Genomic DNA, 20,344 nt, shown 5'->3' with positions numbered 1-20,344 from the left:
TATAGGATTTGGACCAAAGTAGTAATAGTCTTCAGGAAATGTATTAAGATGGGAATACACAGGGGAGATTTGGGAGAATGTGATTAGATCAGGTTGGTTGGAGAGGATAGTTTATGTAGGATAGTGATAAAAGGCACAGCTAGAAAGGCAAGTTGAAGCTAGACTATGAAGTTAAATGTTTAATGTGCTTATAATGTGGAAATGAATTACAGTGCTTGTTGAGGTTGATCAAGTATCCCTATCTAGCAATCCAGCCTACAGTTAAGAAGCAAACTGGAACCAGATTGCTTGGGTTCAAAATCTTGCTTTGCTAATTACTTTAAACTCACTGTAAATTGATTTCCTCTTAGTAAAATGCAGAAAACAATAGTAGCTACCTTACTGGGTTGTTGTGAGGACTAAGTGAGTTAATGTGTGCAAAGCATTTTGCAGTTGTTCAACATATAGTAAGTGGTGTATTAAAAAATGACTATTATATAGGTGGAACAAACAAAAGCAGAAACTTTTTTTATAGTGATTAAGCATTTTCCTGGTATTAATATATCTTACATATTTCTACAAATAATTGTCTGTTTTGTGTATTGCAGTGTTTGGGAAATGGGAAGTAATGACAGCTGGCACCTGAACTAAGTACTTTTATAGGCAACACCATTCCAGAAATTCAGGATGAATGGGGATATGCCCCATGTCCCCATTACTACTCTTGCGGGGATTGCTAGTCTCACAGACCGTAAGTTTGGTTCATTTATCTAATTTAAGTTCTACTGTGTGTTAACGATAATTTTTACAAAGAATGTTTCAAAAATTATGTTATTTAAAACATATTTATAAAAATAGTTAAACTGCCCTTTAAAGAAAAAAAAGTTGACAGCCTGTTATCTAACTTCTTTATTATCTAACTTCTTAGTGATGTTTATTTTGGTGGTTATGTTCATTAATCTGTTGGAGTTTGAGGTATCAGCAGCCTGTTTTACTCTGAATACTTAAGAATTTTAAAGAACATTGCCAGCCTTTTGAGATTTATTTAATATAACTCAATTTTTCAGAGATTTATTCTTTTGTTAGGCATTTGTAACTACAGTTCTTAGTCCATGAGTAATGATGCGAAAAGCTACCTACAATTTTAGTCATTGTGTCACCCTAACTGAATAAATAAAAGGAAAAAGATACGAGAGGGAAGAGTAGAAAGTGAGAGAATGGCACACTTTTCTTTGTATAGCATTGTGCAAGATTTCATAATCTTCATATGAAGGTCCTTCATATCAAGGACTCAAGGGAGCTAGGAGAAAGTACCTTCAAGAAATGTTTTTATCCATGTTCAGTATCCTCCAAATACTATTTTTCTGGCTTTAGTTTAGTTTTGTTTTGTGAATTTCCAGTTGGTTTTAGTGGGGTAAAATAGGTAACAACCCATAGCTTTGAACTTAGGAAACCATCGTAACTAGTTTATGAGGTCTAAAAAAAGTGCTGTAGGTGATTGGGTTAACATTACTCAGGTAAAAAAACTTTTTGAAACTATCTTTAGTTTTTATTATCACTTTGTAGTAGGTAAGGCATAAATACTTTAGAAGTACAAAATCAGATATACTACCAGGAATTTCTTTTTGGTTTTTCTCCCTATGATCTTTGCTATACCTAATATTTTAAAAGTTTGTCTTTCCAATAACCCCTGTTTATTAAGTAATAATTTTATTTTCTTTGTTTTTATTAATGAAAATCCTGTTAGTTCCTATTGGGGCTGAGCAGCATGATAATTATACTGTATAGGTGATTAGAAATTAAGCCTATAACAAAGACACCTGATATTTTAGTTAGCTTTCTTAACCTTTAGACAAATGAACAAATTTCTATTAGGTGAACAGAGATTAAACAGCCGAATTTAAGCTACCATAAAACATTTATGTTCTTTTGTTTTGCTAAGAGAAAAAAGAGAAAAAAGAAGAGATAACTTTAGGAATTTGTAATTTAGAAGGATATTTTTATATTACAGAATTCTATGCTATGAATGCTTTCTTGCTAGAGTGAGCTATTTATTTGTATATACTTGAGCTTTTAAAAAAATGTTACTTATCTACTTTATGAAGAGTCAGATATTGTTATTTGGTTCATTTGTATGAGCTTACTAGTAATTCTGATAAATCTTATAAACAAGAACTAATGAATTGCTATGTTGGAAGTTAGTTTGTAACCATGCCCTTGTGGCTAGTCATTTGTAAATAAAAATTTAAGAAATGAAAAGCACGGATGAATATAAGGGAGCTGAATTTTATTCCTAGAGACTAGTATAATCTATTATGGTCCAAGTGATGTTTTGGGAGTTTTGTAGGGTTGATTGAGGTTTGTTAGGAAGAGGAGAAATGCCTTTTAATAATTTGTCACATTGATATTTATAATTTATTTTTAATCTCAAAATACAGATAAGCACCAAAGAGACTTCTTACAGTCACTCAATTTCTAATAATCTGATTTTATTCCAAATAGTCCTGAACCAGCTGCCTCTTCCATCTCCTTTACCTGCTACAACTACAAAGAGCCTTCTGTTTAATGCACGAATAGCAGAAGAGGTGAACTGCCTTTTGGCTTGTAGGGATGACAATTTGGTTTCACAGCTTGTCCATAGCCTCAACCAGGTATCAACAGATCACATGTAAGTATGATCAATTTTGTATCTAATATAAGTGAAAAGTTTTGGCCTTACTAAGATAATCTGTATTCCTGGTTTTATTTCTAAAAATTTTAGATACATAGTTTATTTTTAAAATATATTGGTATCCAAGGGAGAATATAGTCTTATTGCAATAAGTGATTAAAGAGATTTAAATAGGCAATAGTTATTTTAAGATAATAATTCTGATCCATGTAGCTCTATGGCTATCTTTTCAACTATTTTGAAATGATCATGGGGGAGCCATCATCTGTGCAGAGATCTAAAGTTGTTTATGAAACCATATCCCTTTTTCCTGATATTGCCAAAGTGGTTAAAATTCCCAGTATATAATGGACTATGCTATTAGCTTTATTTGGAGTAGGCTTACATGCTTTTCATGAGAAGTATAACAAGAATTCAAGGGCTAATTCCATGAAAGGCTGCTATAGTTTGGGACTAAGTTTTCCTAGATGTGGAAAAATAGCCCAAAAACACTTATTGAGCTAGGAGTTTATTTAATAATTTCTAAGTCGTTTTAAAATAGAAAAGAAATACAGTCCATTCTAATCTACTCAAAATAATGGAAGGATAGAGATCTGATTATAGGCATATATTTTCACACAGTAAACGTTTTTAAATAAAATTGACTTAAATTATACAGCATATTTACAATTTTTCACACAGGTATACTTTTAAAATTTATTTTTCACTCCAAAACCAATACGTATTTATAATAACAATACAAAAATGGGTAAAAGGTAGAGTCTCTCACTCTTATCCCTTCACATCCCACCATACAGTGTTAACTCATGTAACCTTGCATTCTTTATTATTATTTTTTAATTTAAAGATTCGTCATGTAGGGGAATGAGGATAAACACATTATAATGGAGAGGTATCTGCATTAGATGCAGAATATATTTTGGAGGCATTTTTAAAGCTGATGACTCTAAGGTGAGATACTTACTAAATGGATGTTTTAATGGAGAAGTTGAGAAATGATTGATTAAAAATCAGAAAGAAGTATAATACTACGGATATTTTGTCAGTCTCAAAATTCAGCAATATCTAAATCACTTCTTTTTTTTGAGATGGAGTCTAGCTCTGTCACCCAGGCTGGAGTACAGTGGCATGATCTCAGCTCACCACAACCTCCACCTCCTGGGTTTAAGTGATTCTTCTGCCTCAGCCTCCCAAGTAGCTGGGATTACAGGCACCCACCACCACGCCTGGCTAATTTTTATATTTTTAGTAAAGACAGGTTTTCACCATATTGGCCAGGCTGGTCTCAAACTCCTGACCTCAGTTGATCCACGTGCCTTGGCCTCCCAAAGTGCTAGAATTACAGACGTGAGCCCCATGCCCAGCCTCTAAATCACTTCTTATGCTTGTGCATACTTATTCAGTAGTTTTCATTAGATATTTAAAGATATAAAAGAAATAGCACACATAAAATAAGGACTTATTTTATGGATAGTTTCTTTAAGATTGCCCTAGTCTTATCATTGAACACCATCTTTATAGATCTTCATAGTTAAATCCAATGAGTAGAACATTGACATGTAGAATGTAAAATTTAAAACACTGCCTATGCTTAATTTTATCATTACCTCCCATGGTTGTGAATTTAATTTGCTATTTACATTGAAGTTAATTGAAAATTGCTGCTGTGGAGTATACTGAAATTTGCTGTTCGGTTCCCCCCTTTCTCCCATGACATTATTTGAGAAAACAGTATAAGATGGAAAAATTACATAGCCTCTGGGTCTTGTCCTAATCAATGTGGCAACAATATCTTGTTTGTAAGACATTCCCAGAAAGTTAGACTCACTCATATTCAGATGTAAGAAAATAACATTCCAATACCAAATGTCAACTTTTTGTATAACTTTCACTTCTCTACCCTTCCATTACTTTGAGTAGTTTAGAATGGACTGAATTTTTTTTTTCTATTTTAAAATGACTTGGGAATTATTAAATAAACTCATAGTTCAGTAAGATAGTGTTTGGGGGCTTCTTTTCCCCAACTGTGAAGTAAAATAGAGAAAAAAAGATTGTCTTAGAAGAATTTCTCTCTGTTACGTATTTTGATAATTATATTTCTCCCAGGGATAGCGTCTTTGAAAATTCATACTGTTGGCCATACCCGTGTGATTTACTTTTATATGATAAGTCTTCTTAATGAATCAGTCACCATTTTAATTTGTGGTATGTATTTTCTCAATGCTAGAGAGTTGAAAGATAACCTTGGCAGTGATGATCCAGAAGGCGACATACCAGTCTTGTTGCAGGCCGTCCTGGCAAGGAGTCCTAACGTTTTCAGGGAGAAAAGCATGCAGAACAGATATGTACAAAGTGGTGAGTTTCTTAATAACTGAATTCCCATATCAGAACTTGTTTTATACAAATTTAAATCCAGGTCTCTTCTTTAACAAGCTTACCTGTCCTCGTGAATGCCATGTTAATGCCTTCAGTCAAGCCAAGAACAAGAAGGAAACTAAATTGATAAGATTCTTGTAGTTTAATATGTAACTAAATTCCTTTGGAATTAGACAAAGCTTTAAGTGCATTTTGTTAAATATTTTGGAATATGTTTACTTAGCTTAAAAATATTTTTTTTTGTTTTAGAAAATCAGAATTTGAAATAAGTCATAAATCAAATATTTGCAAAGCTTTTGAACATGTACATTGTAGCACTTATATAGTTTTAATACTGATTGTGATTATATTCATGGTTTTCTAATAATTGATTTAATACTCCTGTTGCCTTAGCAACAGAAAAATTGGTTAAGTATTATTGAAGAAAAATTGATTTATAGTATTATAAAATAATAAAAATATTACATTCAACACAGATATAATTTTTATGTAGTCACAGAGTACATTTGGGTTAAGGGCATTGTTCTGTTCAAGCTTACTGAATTTGACAAGTCCAAGTGCCTGTTTGACTCTCAAGATTAAAACAGTCAGTGAGGGAATGGTTTAGACAATTAGGAAGGTTCAACTTTATTAATTGAATAACTGTATTTAAAAATTGTACTAGCTGGGCATGGTGACTCATGCCTCAACCCCAGCACTTTGGGAGGCTGAGGATTGCTTCAGCCCAGGAGTTCAGGACCAGCCTGAAACATGGTGAAACCCTGTCTCTACAAAAATTAGCCAGGCATCATGGCACCTGTAGTTACAGCTACTTGGGAGGCTGAAGTGGGAGGATCGCTTGAGCTCAGGAGGTCAAGGCTACGGTGAGCTCAGATTGCACCACTGCACTCCTTCCTGGGCAATAAAGCGAGACCCTGTTTCAAAAAAAAAAAGAAAAAAGAAATAAAATAATTTTGCCAAATTCATTTTGGTTTACTTTGTTGGCAACATTTCCATGATGCTTCCCATTCCATTTCCTTTAAATAATATTACTTTGCTTATTCTGTGTATTTGTGTTGTTTGAATGGTATTTTGAAAGCAATTGCATCATTACTGTCGATTCCTCAAAATGCATGATGGGGATGCTTCTGACTGACTTGCCATTTAGCAAGTTGAAGGTAGGTATGCAGGACAGGGCTATATCTTCACAATTGCAATAGTAGGAGACAGATAAACAAATAATGAAAGGAAGCTAGAGTTATGAATGCTTTTGGGGGAAATGTTGGAATTGAAAGAAAATATGGAAAGAGAGTTGATTGGATGAAAGACTAATAGAGTAAGAGTATTATATGAGAATGAGTAAATCTAATATTGAATAAATGAAATCTTCTAAGGCTACTAATAGTACATTTTTGTAACTTATATTTTTGAGTTTTTGGGTAGTAAATCACTCTTAAAAACTTTTAGAGTGTTTACCTCTCCATCACATATATTTTTTGTTTTGTACTATACATATTCATTTTCAGTCCAAAATATTGTTTGATTTCTATATACCCCACTTTGTAAAAGTATAAACTAGCATTTAAAATTAACCAATTAATTGCATATTGTTATTTTTCAAGCATTTTCCTGGTGATATATGGCTTTGAAATTTTAAAAGTTGGCTGGGCCTGGTGGCTCACACCTGTAATCCCAGCACTTGGGAGGTGAAGGTAGGAGGATTGCTTGAGCCCATGAGTTCATGACCAGCCTGGGTAATACAGACTCTGTCTCATTGAAAAATTAAAAATAAAATAGAAATTTAAAAAGTTGATTTAGGGGGTCAGTAAGTTTAAATATGAATCACATTTGTGGAGAAAATTTAATAAAATGCAGGTCACTTTAATCATAGTTCTTTGGAACTTAGAGCTCATTGAAAAGGACTGTTAGAATTTCATTTACCCCTTTTGTTTAGAAAGCCATTGCTTTCAAACCGGCAATTCCAGTTGGTCCCTGTGATGACTGTTAATTCGGGGGGTCAGGAGGGAACTTTTTAACTCCTGTCTCATTGTTCATCTCCCTTAAAAAAAAAGAAAAAAGAAAAAAAACTCTCCAGCAACGATAATTATAGTAATTAAGTTATTAAGCTATGGAGCAAAACAATTTTGTGCTGAGTTCGAGTTAGAAAAGAAAACTCAGAAGTTGAAATTTAGACTATATACTTAAGAAAATATTCTATCAATGGTAGACTTAGAGGTGATTTTGAAACCTAATTTCATTCAGTTACCGACTCTAGAGCTACAGTCCTTATTGCAGTACTCATAGCAAATGAACTTCTGTTTCAGTATTTCTGATGAAAGGCACTTTTTATAACAACAGCAGGAAATGAAATATGGAAATGTAATGTGAGTCTTGCAGCTCCCAAAAAAGAGATTGGCTATAGAAATCACAAGAAAATTCAGGATGTTAACCATAGATTTTTATCTGATTTTGAAATGTCTAAATAAGTGAATTTTTCTGTGTCTCCTATATAATGAAATGCCATTTGCATAATTGAGAAATACTGTCTAGCTTGAAAATAAATGTAACAACCAGAATACTATTCTCAAGTTTTTATTTTGTAATCAAATATTCGGTTAATCCCTACTATGTGACAAGGAGTTATTGAGAAAGAAGGAAACACTTCAAAAGACATTCAGATGGAAATTGCAGGAATTCAAACTTTCAGCCCATAAATAAAGTGCTTTTTAAAACCTATGTCTGAACCACGATAATACAGATAGCTTTGTGAAATTAAGTTCTCAAGCATGATAGATGTATATGATAAATATTCATGTAATAAAAACTACCCTGAGTCCTGTTGGAGAAGGAATTGTGTTGTGTTAGGGACAAGTTTAGATAAGACGACTTCTAGAAAAAACTTTTCATTTATAAGGCTAAATAATAGAGCACTGAGTAAGCAAATACATTTTTTTTTTAAATTATTTCTGTTTCTAGTCTTGGATTAGTTATATGGAAAATGGTGCTGTAATAAAATTGTTCTTGAAATTTGCAGTTTTACAGTGTCTATATTTTAGTCTTTGAAATGAAAACATTGATCAAAAAAATCTCTGGAATGTTTGTGAAAGAATAACTTATTTCACTTATTTAAAGGACACTTTACTGTTAGAAGAAAATAACATTTCATATTTTTGTGTGTTGCATAGGAATGATGATGTCTCAGTATAAACTTTCTCAGAATTCCATGCACAGTAGTCCTGCATCTTCCAATTATCAACAAACCACTATCTCACATAGCCCCTCCAGGTAATATATGTATATATCATTTATTAAGTATTGTCTCCTGTGGTGAATATATGGTTCATACATTTAGGTAATGGTGAATTATGTAGAGTTTAAATAGTTGAAATGCATAATCTTAAATAGTAATCCACTCGTGCATTTGCTTAAAATGTTTTATATGGAAATAGTCTAATATGCTCATTGAAATAGCTACCATCCTAGTAATGTAATTTTATACAAAAGAATGTTAAAATAACTGATGTGTTTGAGATAAGAAAATTTAGGGAGCATGGCTTTAAGTACCTTAAATTGGTACTCTTATATAAGCAGAACAAATTGCAGAGTAAACGAATTACCTGCTTTTAAAAACCATTTATTGTAACTCTTCTATTATTAATTGTAAATAATTTTATATGTTATTTGACTATTTTGCAAGATATTTGTTTGCATAGATTTTACATATATAAGCTAGAGTTTAGAGGACTTTGTGACAGTCAAATTTCAAGGAATAGCATGTTTATTTTATTTTCTTATATTTTTTATTTGGGTTTTGGGTTTTAGCCGGTTTGTGCCACCACAGACAAGCTCTGGGAACAGATTTATGCCACAACAAAATAGCCCAGTGCCTAGTCCATATGCCCCACAAAGCCCTGCAGGATACATGCCATATTCCCATCCTTCAAGTTACACAACACATCCACAGATGCAGCAAGGTAAGAAAGTTGTTTGTAACTTTACTGGGAATGTCTGAGTGCTTTAACTCTAAGCAAATTTGGTTTTTTAAAAATATAATTACTTAACACAAACTAAAATACTATACTATATACTTATGTCAGTAAGCCTTTTTAAAGATATGGCTTAAATCATTAAAACATGATACACTTATCATTTGGGAATTTGTTGATTTGGGAGGTGAAAGAAGTAGTGACATTTTGGCTTTTTGGATTCAGTTATTATATAAGCATATTTAGGTATGAAATTAAGAAGAACTACTTTTTTAAAAATTTCTCCTTCTTACATTAGCACTAAGCCAAGGGACAATTACATTTTGGTTGGTAAAGTAGATACAGTCAGCCTTTCACATACATGGGTTCTGCATCATGGATTCAACCAAATATGGAGTGAAAATGTATGGAAAAAAATTGAGTCTGTACTGGACATGTACATACATATTTTCTTGTCATTACTTCATAAACAATATAGCAACTGTTTACATAGCATTTACATTGTATAGGCATTGTAAGTAATCTAGAGATGATTTAAAGTACTGTATAGTGCATAGGGCTATATGTAAATACTATGCATTTTATATCAGGGACTTTGAGCATTTGCAGATTTTGGTATCCACAGAAGGTACTAGAACCAATTCCTCATGGATACTGAGGAATTACTATTATGAAAAATTTACTGTACTGTAATAATTTATAGTAAAAATTTACTATAGTACAGTAGAGGAAAATCTTAAATGCAAAAATTTGAGATTAGATTACTAGTTCTCAATTGATTACTAGTTCTTAATATCATAATGTTGATATTATGATGTCTTCTTACGGTTATATTGCCTTGAGCTATATTTCATAGTTAATAAAAATCTGTGGAACCAAAGAATACCCCAAATTGCCAAAGCAATCCTGAGGAAAAGGAGCAAACTGGAGGTATCACACTACCTGACTTAAAAATACATTATAAAGCTGTAATAACCAAAATCAGCATGGTACTAGCATAAAAACACATAGACCAATCCCAGAATAGAGAATCCAGATATAAATCCACATATTTACAGACAACTTACTTTTGACAAAGGCACCAAAAACATAAAATGAGGAAAGGACAGTCTCTTTAATAAATAATGCTGTGAAAAATAAACTCAAAATGGATTAAGTACTTAAATCTGAGACATGAAACTATGAAACTACTAGAAGAAAACATTGAAGAAACACTCCAGGATGTTGGTCTGTGCTAAAGATTTTTTGTTTAAGACTCATCTCTCTCTACAAAAAATTAGCCAGACATGGTGGTGTGTGCCTACAGTCCTAGCTACTTGGGAGGTGGGAGTATGGCTTGAGCCTGGGAGGCAGAGATTGCAGTCAGCCAAGATCACACCACTGCACTGTAGCCTGGGCAACAGAGGAGACAAAAAAAAAAAAGAAGAAACCAAGTAAACAGTGTTATCAACCTGTATGACAAAATTGGATATATAGATGTCAGGAATACATGAATTGGTTAGTAGAAGACAATTCATATATTCAGATTATGGGGCTGGGGGTCCTGTGAGCCTTTTAATACGTGCCAAAAGAGCATTCAGAAAAATTCAATTTCTATTCATGACATTTAAAACTTTTCACTGAGGCCAGGCGCGGTGGCTCAAGCCTGTAATCCCAGCACTTTGGGAGGCCGAGGCAGGTGGATCACGAGGTCAAGAGATCGTGACCATCCTAGTCAGCATGGTGAAACCCCGTCTCTACTAAAACTACAAAAAACATTAGCTGGGCACGGTGGTGCGTGCCTGAAATCCCAGCTACTCAGGAGGCTGAGGCAGGAGAATTGCCTGAACCCAGGAGGCGGAGGTTGCAGTGAGCCGAGATCGCGCCATTGCACTCCAGCCTGGGTAACATGAGTGAAACTCTGTCTTAAAAAAAAAAAAAAAAACTTTTCACTGAATAAGAATACATTAAGCTGGGTGTGATGGTGCACATCTAGTCCCAGCTACCCAAGTGGCCAAGGCAGGAGGATCACTTGAGCCCAGGAATTTGTGTCTAGCCTGTGCAATACAGCAAGACCTGGTCAATGGGGTTGGTGTTGGGGGGAGAAGAGATTGATATAATCTTACCTAGTGGTAGAAAAAATTAGAAACATTTTGTTTCAATTCAGGAATAGGACATGAATGCCTATAATCATATTTATTGAGTGAGTGTCCGAGCCAGTACAGGAAGATAAGGATTAAACTATGTATAATTATTGGTAAGGAAGAAAAAAGTGTCGTTTTCAGGTGACATAATTGTCTTCATAGAAAATCCAAGATAAGCTACAGACCCAATACTAAAATAAAAGCATTCCACTTAGTTACTGGATACAACATCATTATAATGTAATTAATTGCATTTTTGTATACCAGAAATAAACAGGTATAACTGTATTCTTTTTTTATATCATTAACAATTTAATGGAACACCACAAGATACCTAGGAATAAATTTAATGAAATATGTAAAAGACTTTTGTGGAGCAAATTATGAAACTTTTGAAAGAGATAGAAGAAAACTTAATAAAATGAAGAGTTTTGCCATTTTCATAGATAGGAAGACTCAATAGGGTGAAGATTATTATTACACCCATATCTATAAATTCAGTATAACACTGATAAAAATCAAAATCTCAAGCAAGGTTTTTGTGAAATATAACCTGCTTCTAAAAATTCAGATGGAAGAAGTAATCCGGAGAATAGACAAAATAATTCTGATAAGGAATGAAGTGTAGCAGTTCAGTCTAACAGCAGTCAAGATTTATTGTAATATTGGTGCAGGCATGGAAAAGCAACACATAGTAAGTAGAACATGAAGAAGAGCCTCGGAACATACCCATGGACAAATGGAAACTTGGTACATATGGCATTATATCTTAATGGGAGAAAGAATGATTTCTTTAATTAATGGTGCAGAGACAACTAATTATTCATATGGAAGCAAGTAATGTTGGATCCCTATCTCACACTACACTTAAAAATAAGCTTTACATGGGTTAGAGACCTAACTAAAAAACCAATACTGTATGATTTTTAGAAGATACAGAAGGCTGTCCTTTTATGACTTTGTGTAAAGGAGGGAATCTGAATGGCCAGTACACAAGAGAAGATGCTTGGCTTCACTAGTAATCAAGGAAATGCAAATTAAAGTGACCATCAGAAACATTTCCTACCCTTAGAATGATAAATTCTTAGATTGGCAAGGATATAGCACTCTCATACACTACCAATGAATGCAAATGGTCATAAGTAATCTGTTACTTAGCAAGGTTTAAAAATATGCATATCCAGCAATTTCACTCCTAGGTATTGGCACCTAGAACTCTTACACATTTATAAAAGAATTCTCATGTAAAAGAACATACATTGCAGCATTGTTTATGGCACAAAGCATTTTAAGCGATTTGAACATTCACATAAGAATGAATAAAATAAACAGTGTACATCATATAGCAGAGTGTATGTAATTATTTAAGATAAATGAATTTAGCCCAGGCATGGTGGCTCACATCTACCTGTAATCCCAGGTCTTTGGGAGGCTAAGGCAGAAGGATCACTTGAAGCCAGGAATTTGAGACCAGCCTGGGCAACATGGCAAGACCCCATCTCTACTGAGAAAAGAAAAAGCCAGGTGTGGTGGCAGGTTTCTGTAGTCCTAGCTACTCAGAAGCCTAAGGCCAGAGGATCACTTGAACCTAAGAGTTTGAGGCTACAGTGAGCTGTGATCATGCCAGTGTACTCCAGCCTGGGCAACAGAGCTGTCTGTAAAAAAAATAATAAAAATTTAAAACTACATGAATATGAATAGATAATCTCAATATAATATTAAATGGAAAAAAGTTATAGAAGAATAGAAACATGTATCATCTATATAACGTTATAATGTAAAAACAACACAGTGAATTACTTAGGAATATATTCATGCATAGCAAAGATATAAAGGTACACATAGGCAGAATGAATTCAGGTCAAAATGGTGGTTACCTCTAGGCAGTAAAAGGAAATGAATAGAGGGGAGAAATAGCAGATAGATGGAGATCTTCAGCCATATTTGTGATGTTTTAGTTCTTTCAAAAATAGATCGGAATCTGACAAAGTGTTAAGATTTGAACATAGCAAGTAGTACATGAGTATCTGTTATATTCTCTGTAATTTCTAATAATAGAATAATAATTGTGAATAATAATAATCACAATTATAATTGTGAATAATTATTATAATTATTCTAATAATAGAATAATAATTGTGAAGAGTAATTATTCACAAAAAATATTTGTGAATAATTGTTCTCCAAGAATGTTAAGAATTTTTTAATAAATCTCTTTTTTTATTCTTATTAATTTCAGCATCGGTATCAAGTCCCATTGTTGCAGGTGGTTTGAGAAACATACATGATAATAAAGTTTCTGGCCCGTTGTCTGGCAATTCAGCTAATCATCATGCTGATAATCCTAGACATGGCTCAAGTGAGGACTACCTACACATGGTGCACAGGCTAAGTAGTGACGTATGTAATATATTATCATTAAGGTAATAAAATAGTTCTAATATCTGTCATATAACCTAGTATTTCCATTTCACAATTTTAATGATACCTACCATATATCAATGATTATACTAGGTACTGAGTACAACATGGCTCCTGCACATACAGAGCTTAGTCTAGAGTAGGATTGGTAAACTATGACCAGTAATCTGAACCACAGAGTGAAAATGGTCTTTACATTTATAAAGAGTTAACTAAAGAAAAAAAGTATGTTGCAGAGACTATATGTGGCCCACAGAGCCTAAAATATTTATTCTCTGTTGCTTTATTTTAAAAAGTTGGCTGACCCCTGGTGTCGAGGTTTAGGTTCTTAATGAAAAATTTCAGTTTTAAGTTAATACTACTCACACCAAAATGTTTTTTTTTTTTTTAGATAATGAGCCTTTACTTCTTAGAACTTGACTTTTTTCTTCTAATACTTGTACAGAGTTTTTTGTCTGAAATTTATTGTTGCCTTGATGTTACTAAAATATTCCGCATTCTGGAAATTTGCCTTGTTATTGATTTGGTTGTAGTTTATGTAAGCTGCATGTGTCTAAGGATAACACAGATGTCAATAAACTCTGCCCTTAAGATATTTACCACCTGGTAGAGTATTCATAGCTCCTTTTGTAGAAAAAAGCAAACAAAAATGGAGCATACTAGTAATACGAATTTTCTTATTCATTGCCATGCTTAGGCTGTTGATTCTTTTGGATACAATTTCAATTCTTCTAAGATATACCAAGAAGAAAACAGGAAAGTGCAGAAGAATTATGCTTTTGAATTCCAACACTTTACCTGTCAGTAATTTATGTCTCTTATTGGTTCTCTTTAAGATTTCTAAAAGCCTCTCCTGTCATTCAAAATATAAATTGTATACTCTATTTTTAGGATGGAGATTCTTCAACAATGAGGAATGCTGCATCTTTTCCCTTGAGGTCTCCACAGCCAGTATGCTCCCCTGCTGGAAGTGATGGAACTCCTAAAGGTATTATTGTAACTAAAATTTCCTTCTGTATATTTTATATTTCATTTCAAGTTGGATAGAGAACTCAAGACTTCCTAAAGCAGATATCAAAAATTCTGTACTCTTTTATCATTGTAGAGAAAAATAAACTTATCTAGATCATGGTATTTAAACCTGTCCCTACTCATTGATTCATTCATCTTCCACTGACTTTAAATCCCAGTAATCTATTGATAATATTCTCAGATACATCCGGTATCTCTTCTCTTTGATAAATCCAGTGGTCTTTTCAAACCACAGCCTTCTTAACACAGCCCTCTTAACTTCTCTTAAACATTTGAAATTTTTGATCAGCCTTCTTCTTTGCTCCAATAAGACTTAATTCATATGGCCTATCTGTTTTTCTCCTACTTCTTTCATTGATACTTCTTTTTTTTCTTCATTAGTTCTTCTCCCTATTCTTCTCAAGATTTCTTTTATTAGACCTTTTATTGCCCCATTGTACTTTATTCCCTGGCTGTTTTGTTAAGTTTCAGTAACAACATTGATTACTTTTGTGCACAAGACTCCTAAATCAATCTTTGGCTCCAGTCTTGTCTCCCAAGTTTAATTAGTCATTTCCAGACAAAACTGCCCTTCATACCTAGCAGGTACTTAAAATTCATGTTCAAAATGGTTTTCACTGTTTCTTCTGCCATCGCATCTCTCTTAATGCTATTCCAATCCTGAATCCTAGTAACTTAAAAATTCTAAGTCCTCATAAAGTCTCTTTTCAACTCTTTAGTCATTTATCAGATCTCACCTGTTCTATGTTACGTTCTTTAGTGTCTTACATCTATTTTTATCTCTGCTTTTTAAAATTCTTACCTGTTATTCTAGGTCTAAGTTAAATGGGTGGTCTACTATGGGCCCTCCCCTAATCTCCTCAAGCTATTAGTGTATAGTTTTTCTAAGAATTTATATTGCTTGTGTTCGCTTCAGCAGCACATATACTAAAATTAGAACTTATATTACTTTATGTACACGAATTTTAGTTCATCTTTGAATTCTCAAAGAACCTTGCATGGTCTTCTGTCTGTAACATATTCACAAAATTATAAATTTAGGTTCCAGTTTGAGCCAGTTTTTAAAATACTTAAAATTGTAGTTGGATAGCTTTAATTATCAGTTTGTTGGAAGAAAATACTGTATTCTACTTTTTAAAATTAGCTTATAATTAACTTTAACATAGCTGGTAATATATTCTCTCAATTCATGAGAATTTCTAATGATAGCCATCTAGAACGTAAAGATATTTTACCTCGTATCTGTGTCATATGGTAAAGATCTTTTTTTTCACTGATTATATTCTCATTATCAAGGACATTTTTCTTTTTTTTCGAATATTTTATTTTATTTTACTTCAAGTTCTGGGATATATGTGCAGAATGTGCAGGTTTGTTACATAAGTATACATGTGCCATGGTGGTTTGCTGCAACTTGTCAACCCGTCGTCTAGGTTTTAAGCCCCACATGCATTAGGTGTTTGTCCTAGTGCTCTCCCTCCCTTGGCCCCCCACCCCCGACAGGCCCTGATGTGTGATGTTCCCCTCCCTGTGTCCACATGTGTTCTCATTGTTCAGCTCCCACTTATGAATGAGAACATGCGGTGTTTGGTTTTCTGTCAAGCACATTTTTCATAGGGTGAAAGTTGAGCTGTTAAGAGCCATTTCAGTTCTGTAAATTGTATGAATTTTGGGGGATAAAACCCAGCTTCTGAAAGAGAGAAAAACTTCCAGAGTAACTATTTGTAGGTTAGATATGTATCCCACAAGTGTTGTCAGGGTGAGAAGTTATTTAGATTGCCCAGGAAAGAGAACAGTGAGATAGATAATTGATCTAGATAACCAGCTTTTTTTCTTCTGACTCTTGAGATTAGACAGATAGTAGATAAACTTTAGGTAGAAATGGAAAACTTTAAAACAAATAACCTCATCAATATATTATTTATCAAAAGCTTGAACTTCTGTCATGAAGTTGTAAGTTTTGAAGGATAAGTTCATTGTCAGTCTACCTTGATTTTTAGATTGTTATAACTTGAAGTTTGTTCTAAAGTATATATAATTTGCCACATAGAATTTAAATACAAAGGCATAATTGTATATTACAATTCAGACTTAGACAAATCTTGTTTCAAATCTTCAGTTTGTTAACTACATAACCTTGGCCAAATTTCTTAACCTCTATAGGTTTCATGTTCCATTTCTGAAAAATTTTAATGGTAATACTTAAGAATACTGTAAAAATCAGGTGAATTGATATGTAAAGCACCTTTCACAATTCTGACGCAAAATGTTCATTTCTTTTTAATGTTCATTTCTTTTTAATGTCTCATATAGGCTCAGTCTAAAGGGAAAAACCAATGATCAATATGACTTCAGGCTAACATTTATGGTTAACTGCCCCATATCATCTTTATCACACTTGATTCAATAAATAATGTTGCATGTTTATATATAACACTTAAAATACATAAACCTTGCTAATTGAAAGTCCAGATTTATATATCATGGAAAAAGTATAAAAGCACTGAAAGCTTAATTTAAAGCAGATCTAGGTAAAGTTCTGTTTGTAAAAAACTTTATCTTGACCAATTTTTACAGTTCTCTACAAGTTTTTTAATATTTTATAGTCTGATAATACAAAATATATACATTATTCAGATGCAGTTATACTATTATTTCTGAAGCATATCAATGCACTTTTTCTTCATGTCTGAAGGAGAATTTTGTCCAAAGCCTTATTTAGGAGAATTTTTCCATCTGATTAACTTATTTTTAACACTCCTGTTTCGTATAACATTAGTTGATTTAATGGAATCTGGGCTTAAGATGTTTTATTGAGCCTTGAAATTTGCTGAACGTATGTGTTTTTCTAATTAAAAGAGGATTAGCAAGCTGAAGAGATTATGTGAATGATGTTAGTAAAGGGAGAAAGAGAAGACAACATAAAAGTATAAATCAATACTTTACCACCAGATTTTGAAGTAAGTAAAGGCTCTAGTAATTGTAAATTGCTGGCTGGCTTTTTGTTATCATCCCAGTAGTATTCATGTGAGATAGTCTCTCGGATTAAATTGTTATTTTTATGTAATTTGACAAAGACTCACTTATTCTTACTGTAGATAATCAGGATATATCTGTTTTCCTAGGTAATCCATGAAAGAACAGAGATGATCAAGCCCAAAATATCTGTGTTGTATCATCTTTAGAAACAATGAACTTTTTGCCCTTATAAAGCTAAATATTTATACATTATAGGCACAAAAATATAGAAATAATACTGGTCTGAAAAATTGAATATTCATACTTAGAGTCAAACCTAGATTTTAGATAATCTACCAGCAAGCTAAACAACTGTGTGGGACAAGTCTTTAGGCTTTATTTTCACCTTTTGTAAATAAGTAGCTTGGATTATATAATTTTTTTTTTAGCATTACTATATTGTCACTTATTAATATTTCTGTCACACTAAGAAAATGTGAAACCAGCACAACTGTTTATTTCTATCAAATTATTTTTCTAGGATCAAGGCCACCTTTAATCCTACAATCTCAGTCTCTATCTTGTTCATCACCTCGAGATGTTCCACCAGACATCTTGCTAGATTCTCCAGAAAGAAAACAAAAGAAGCAAAAGAAAATGAAATTAGGCAAGGATGAAAAAGAGCAGAGTGAGAAAGCGGCAATGTATGATATAATTAGTTCACCATCCAAGGACTCTACTAAACTTACATTAAGGCTTTCTCGTGTAAGGTCTTCAGACATGGACCAGCAAGAGGATATGACTTCTGGTATGGAAAATAGCAATGTTTCAGAAAATGATATTCCTTTTAATGTGCAGTACCCAGGACAGACTTCAAAAACGCCCGTTACTCCACAGGATGTAAACCGCCCACTAAATGCTGCTCAGTGTTTGTCGCAGCAAGAACAAACAGCATTCCTTCCAGCAAATCAAGTGCCTGTTTTACAACAGAACACTTCAGTTGCTACAAAACAACCCCAGACTTCTGTGGTACAGAATCAACAACAGGTATCACAACAGGGACCTATATATGATGAAGTGGAATTGGATGCATTGGCTGAAATTGAGCGAATAGAAAGAGAATCAGCCATTGAAAGGGAGCGCTTCTCAAAAGAAGTTCAAGATAAAGGTAAAATAATCTCATTATTACCACTTCATCATATGGGCAAATATGTAATTACAGTGTAAAAAACTTTTCACATTACTTTTTTTCTCGTATTTTGTATAATGTATGTCTATTCAAGTATATTTTTTATTACTAATACACTGCAGAACTTAAATTCGTAACAATTGCATTTTTTGTCTGAAACCGTATGAGATTTGGTAGTTCTCTACTGCCGGTCTATTACCGATTATATCCTATATGGTTTTACTTAATTGTGCTTTTCTGCTAAAATGAACATTAGAATTTCTATATCACACGCTATTTCACAAGTTATGTTAATATTATTGTGCACCTCCAAATTTTTTCTGCTGAAACAAGGTTAACCACTATAGAATTATTTTGTATGCTTGTTAGGCAGTTAGATATTTCACTTGGCTTATGATCCTACTGCCTTAATAGTGTCAATTTTTTTTAGTAAACAAATCGTGGAAAGCGTTAATATTAAATAGCAAACCTTAGAAATTAAGGATCTTTTGGTGGTAATTACAGTGAAGTGTTCCCTTTTATCTGTCTGGTTTGTTAGGATGGAGTTTCAAGACATACCTGGTCTATGAGTTTATGAGCTTTCTTTTGCTTCATAATCGAATAAAAATATATCCTTAGTAAGCTCTTAATAATTTGGTTTACACTGTATATAAAATCTCTTGAATCTTTTAAGAGACTGATGAATTAGTGATTCAAATTAACAATAAAATTAATGAATTTGATTGCTATACAAATATGTATATACATTTGATCAAACCAAAAGCATGCCTTATGATTTAATTTTACGATTAAAATATTCTAGGTTGATTTTCAGTTTTTATATTTTATTTCTTGGTAATGATAAAACAAAACTTTTTGATATTGGGTAGAGCTGATTTTTAAATATGATTTCTTCAGTGTTTGACAGGATCGTGACTAGATAATTGTGTTTCTATGCTAAGAAATATGCTGAAGATTAGTATTATATCACCTGCCTGTCATGATGGTTCATTTTAATGTTATTGAAGAAAACGGACTGTATTTAGTAATTGTTGTACTATAATGTTTGCAATATGTATAAATCAGAAATAGGTGCAAATAAAGAGATTACTAGAAGTCTTCATTTTATTGGCAAGGGAGCTGGGATTTTTTTTTTTCATTGTCTTTTTTTTGTTTTAAAATATGGATTGAAAGAGTACACGTGCAGGTTTGTTACGTGGGTATGTTGTGTGACGGTGGGGTTTGGGCTTCTAGTGAACCCATCGCCCAAATAGTGATCATAGTACCCATTAGATAGTTTTTCAGCCCTTGGCTCTGTCCCTCTTTCCCCCATTTTGGAGTCCCCTGTGTCTGTTGTTTCCAACTTTATATCCATGTGTACCTATTGTTTAATTACCACTTATAAGTGAGAACCTGCAGTGTTTCATTTTCTGTTTCTGCGTTATTTCTCTTAGGACAGTGGCCTCAAACTGTATCCATGTTGCTGTAGAGGACATGGTTTGATTCTTCTTTATGATTGTGTATATATAACACATTTGATATATGTACTACATTTTGTTTATCCAGTCCACTCCTGATGGACGCTTAGGTTGATTCCATGACTTTGCTGTTGTGAATAGTGCCGTGATAAACACATGAGAACAGGTGTCTT

At 33.1% G+C, this 20,344-nt stretch overlaps 1 protein-coding gene across 5 annotated transcripts in view; it reads left to right on the top strand.

Moving 5' to 3' along the window:
- Positions 1-20,344, top strand: part of NIPBL (NIPBL cohesin loading factor) — a 191,117-nt gene that overhangs the window by 80,570 nt on the left and 90,203 nt on the right. For 3 of the 5 annotated variants that reach the window (XM_032278937.1, XM_032278939.1, XM_032278942.1), the window contains exons 2-9: positions 588-730; positions 2,482-2,647; positions 4,878-5,005; positions 8,191-8,290; positions 8,828-8,979; positions 13,354-13,514; positions 14,427-14,523; positions 18,067-18,693. In XM_032278937.1, coding sequence (XP_032134828.1) covers positions 667-730; positions 2,482-2,647; positions 4,878-5,005; positions 8,191-8,290; positions 8,828-8,979; positions 13,354-13,514; positions 14,427-14,523; positions 18,067-18,693 — 1,495 coding nt within the window. In that variant the 5' untranslated portion in view covers positions 588-666. The other 2 variants (XM_032278941.1, XM_032278940.1) reach the window with 2 other exon arrangements.

The sequence above is a fragment of the Sapajus apella genome, unplaced genomic scaffold (genome assembly GCF_009761245.1).
Source record: "Sapajus apella isolate SASKATOON/1434 unplaced genomic scaffold, GSC_monkey_1.0 scaffold11, whole genome shotgun sequence".
Classification (NCBI taxonomy): domain Eukaryota; kingdom Metazoa; phylum Chordata; class Mammalia; order Primates; family Cebidae; genus Sapajus; species Sapajus apella.
This window is presented reverse-complemented; position numbering and strand designations above follow the sequence as displayed.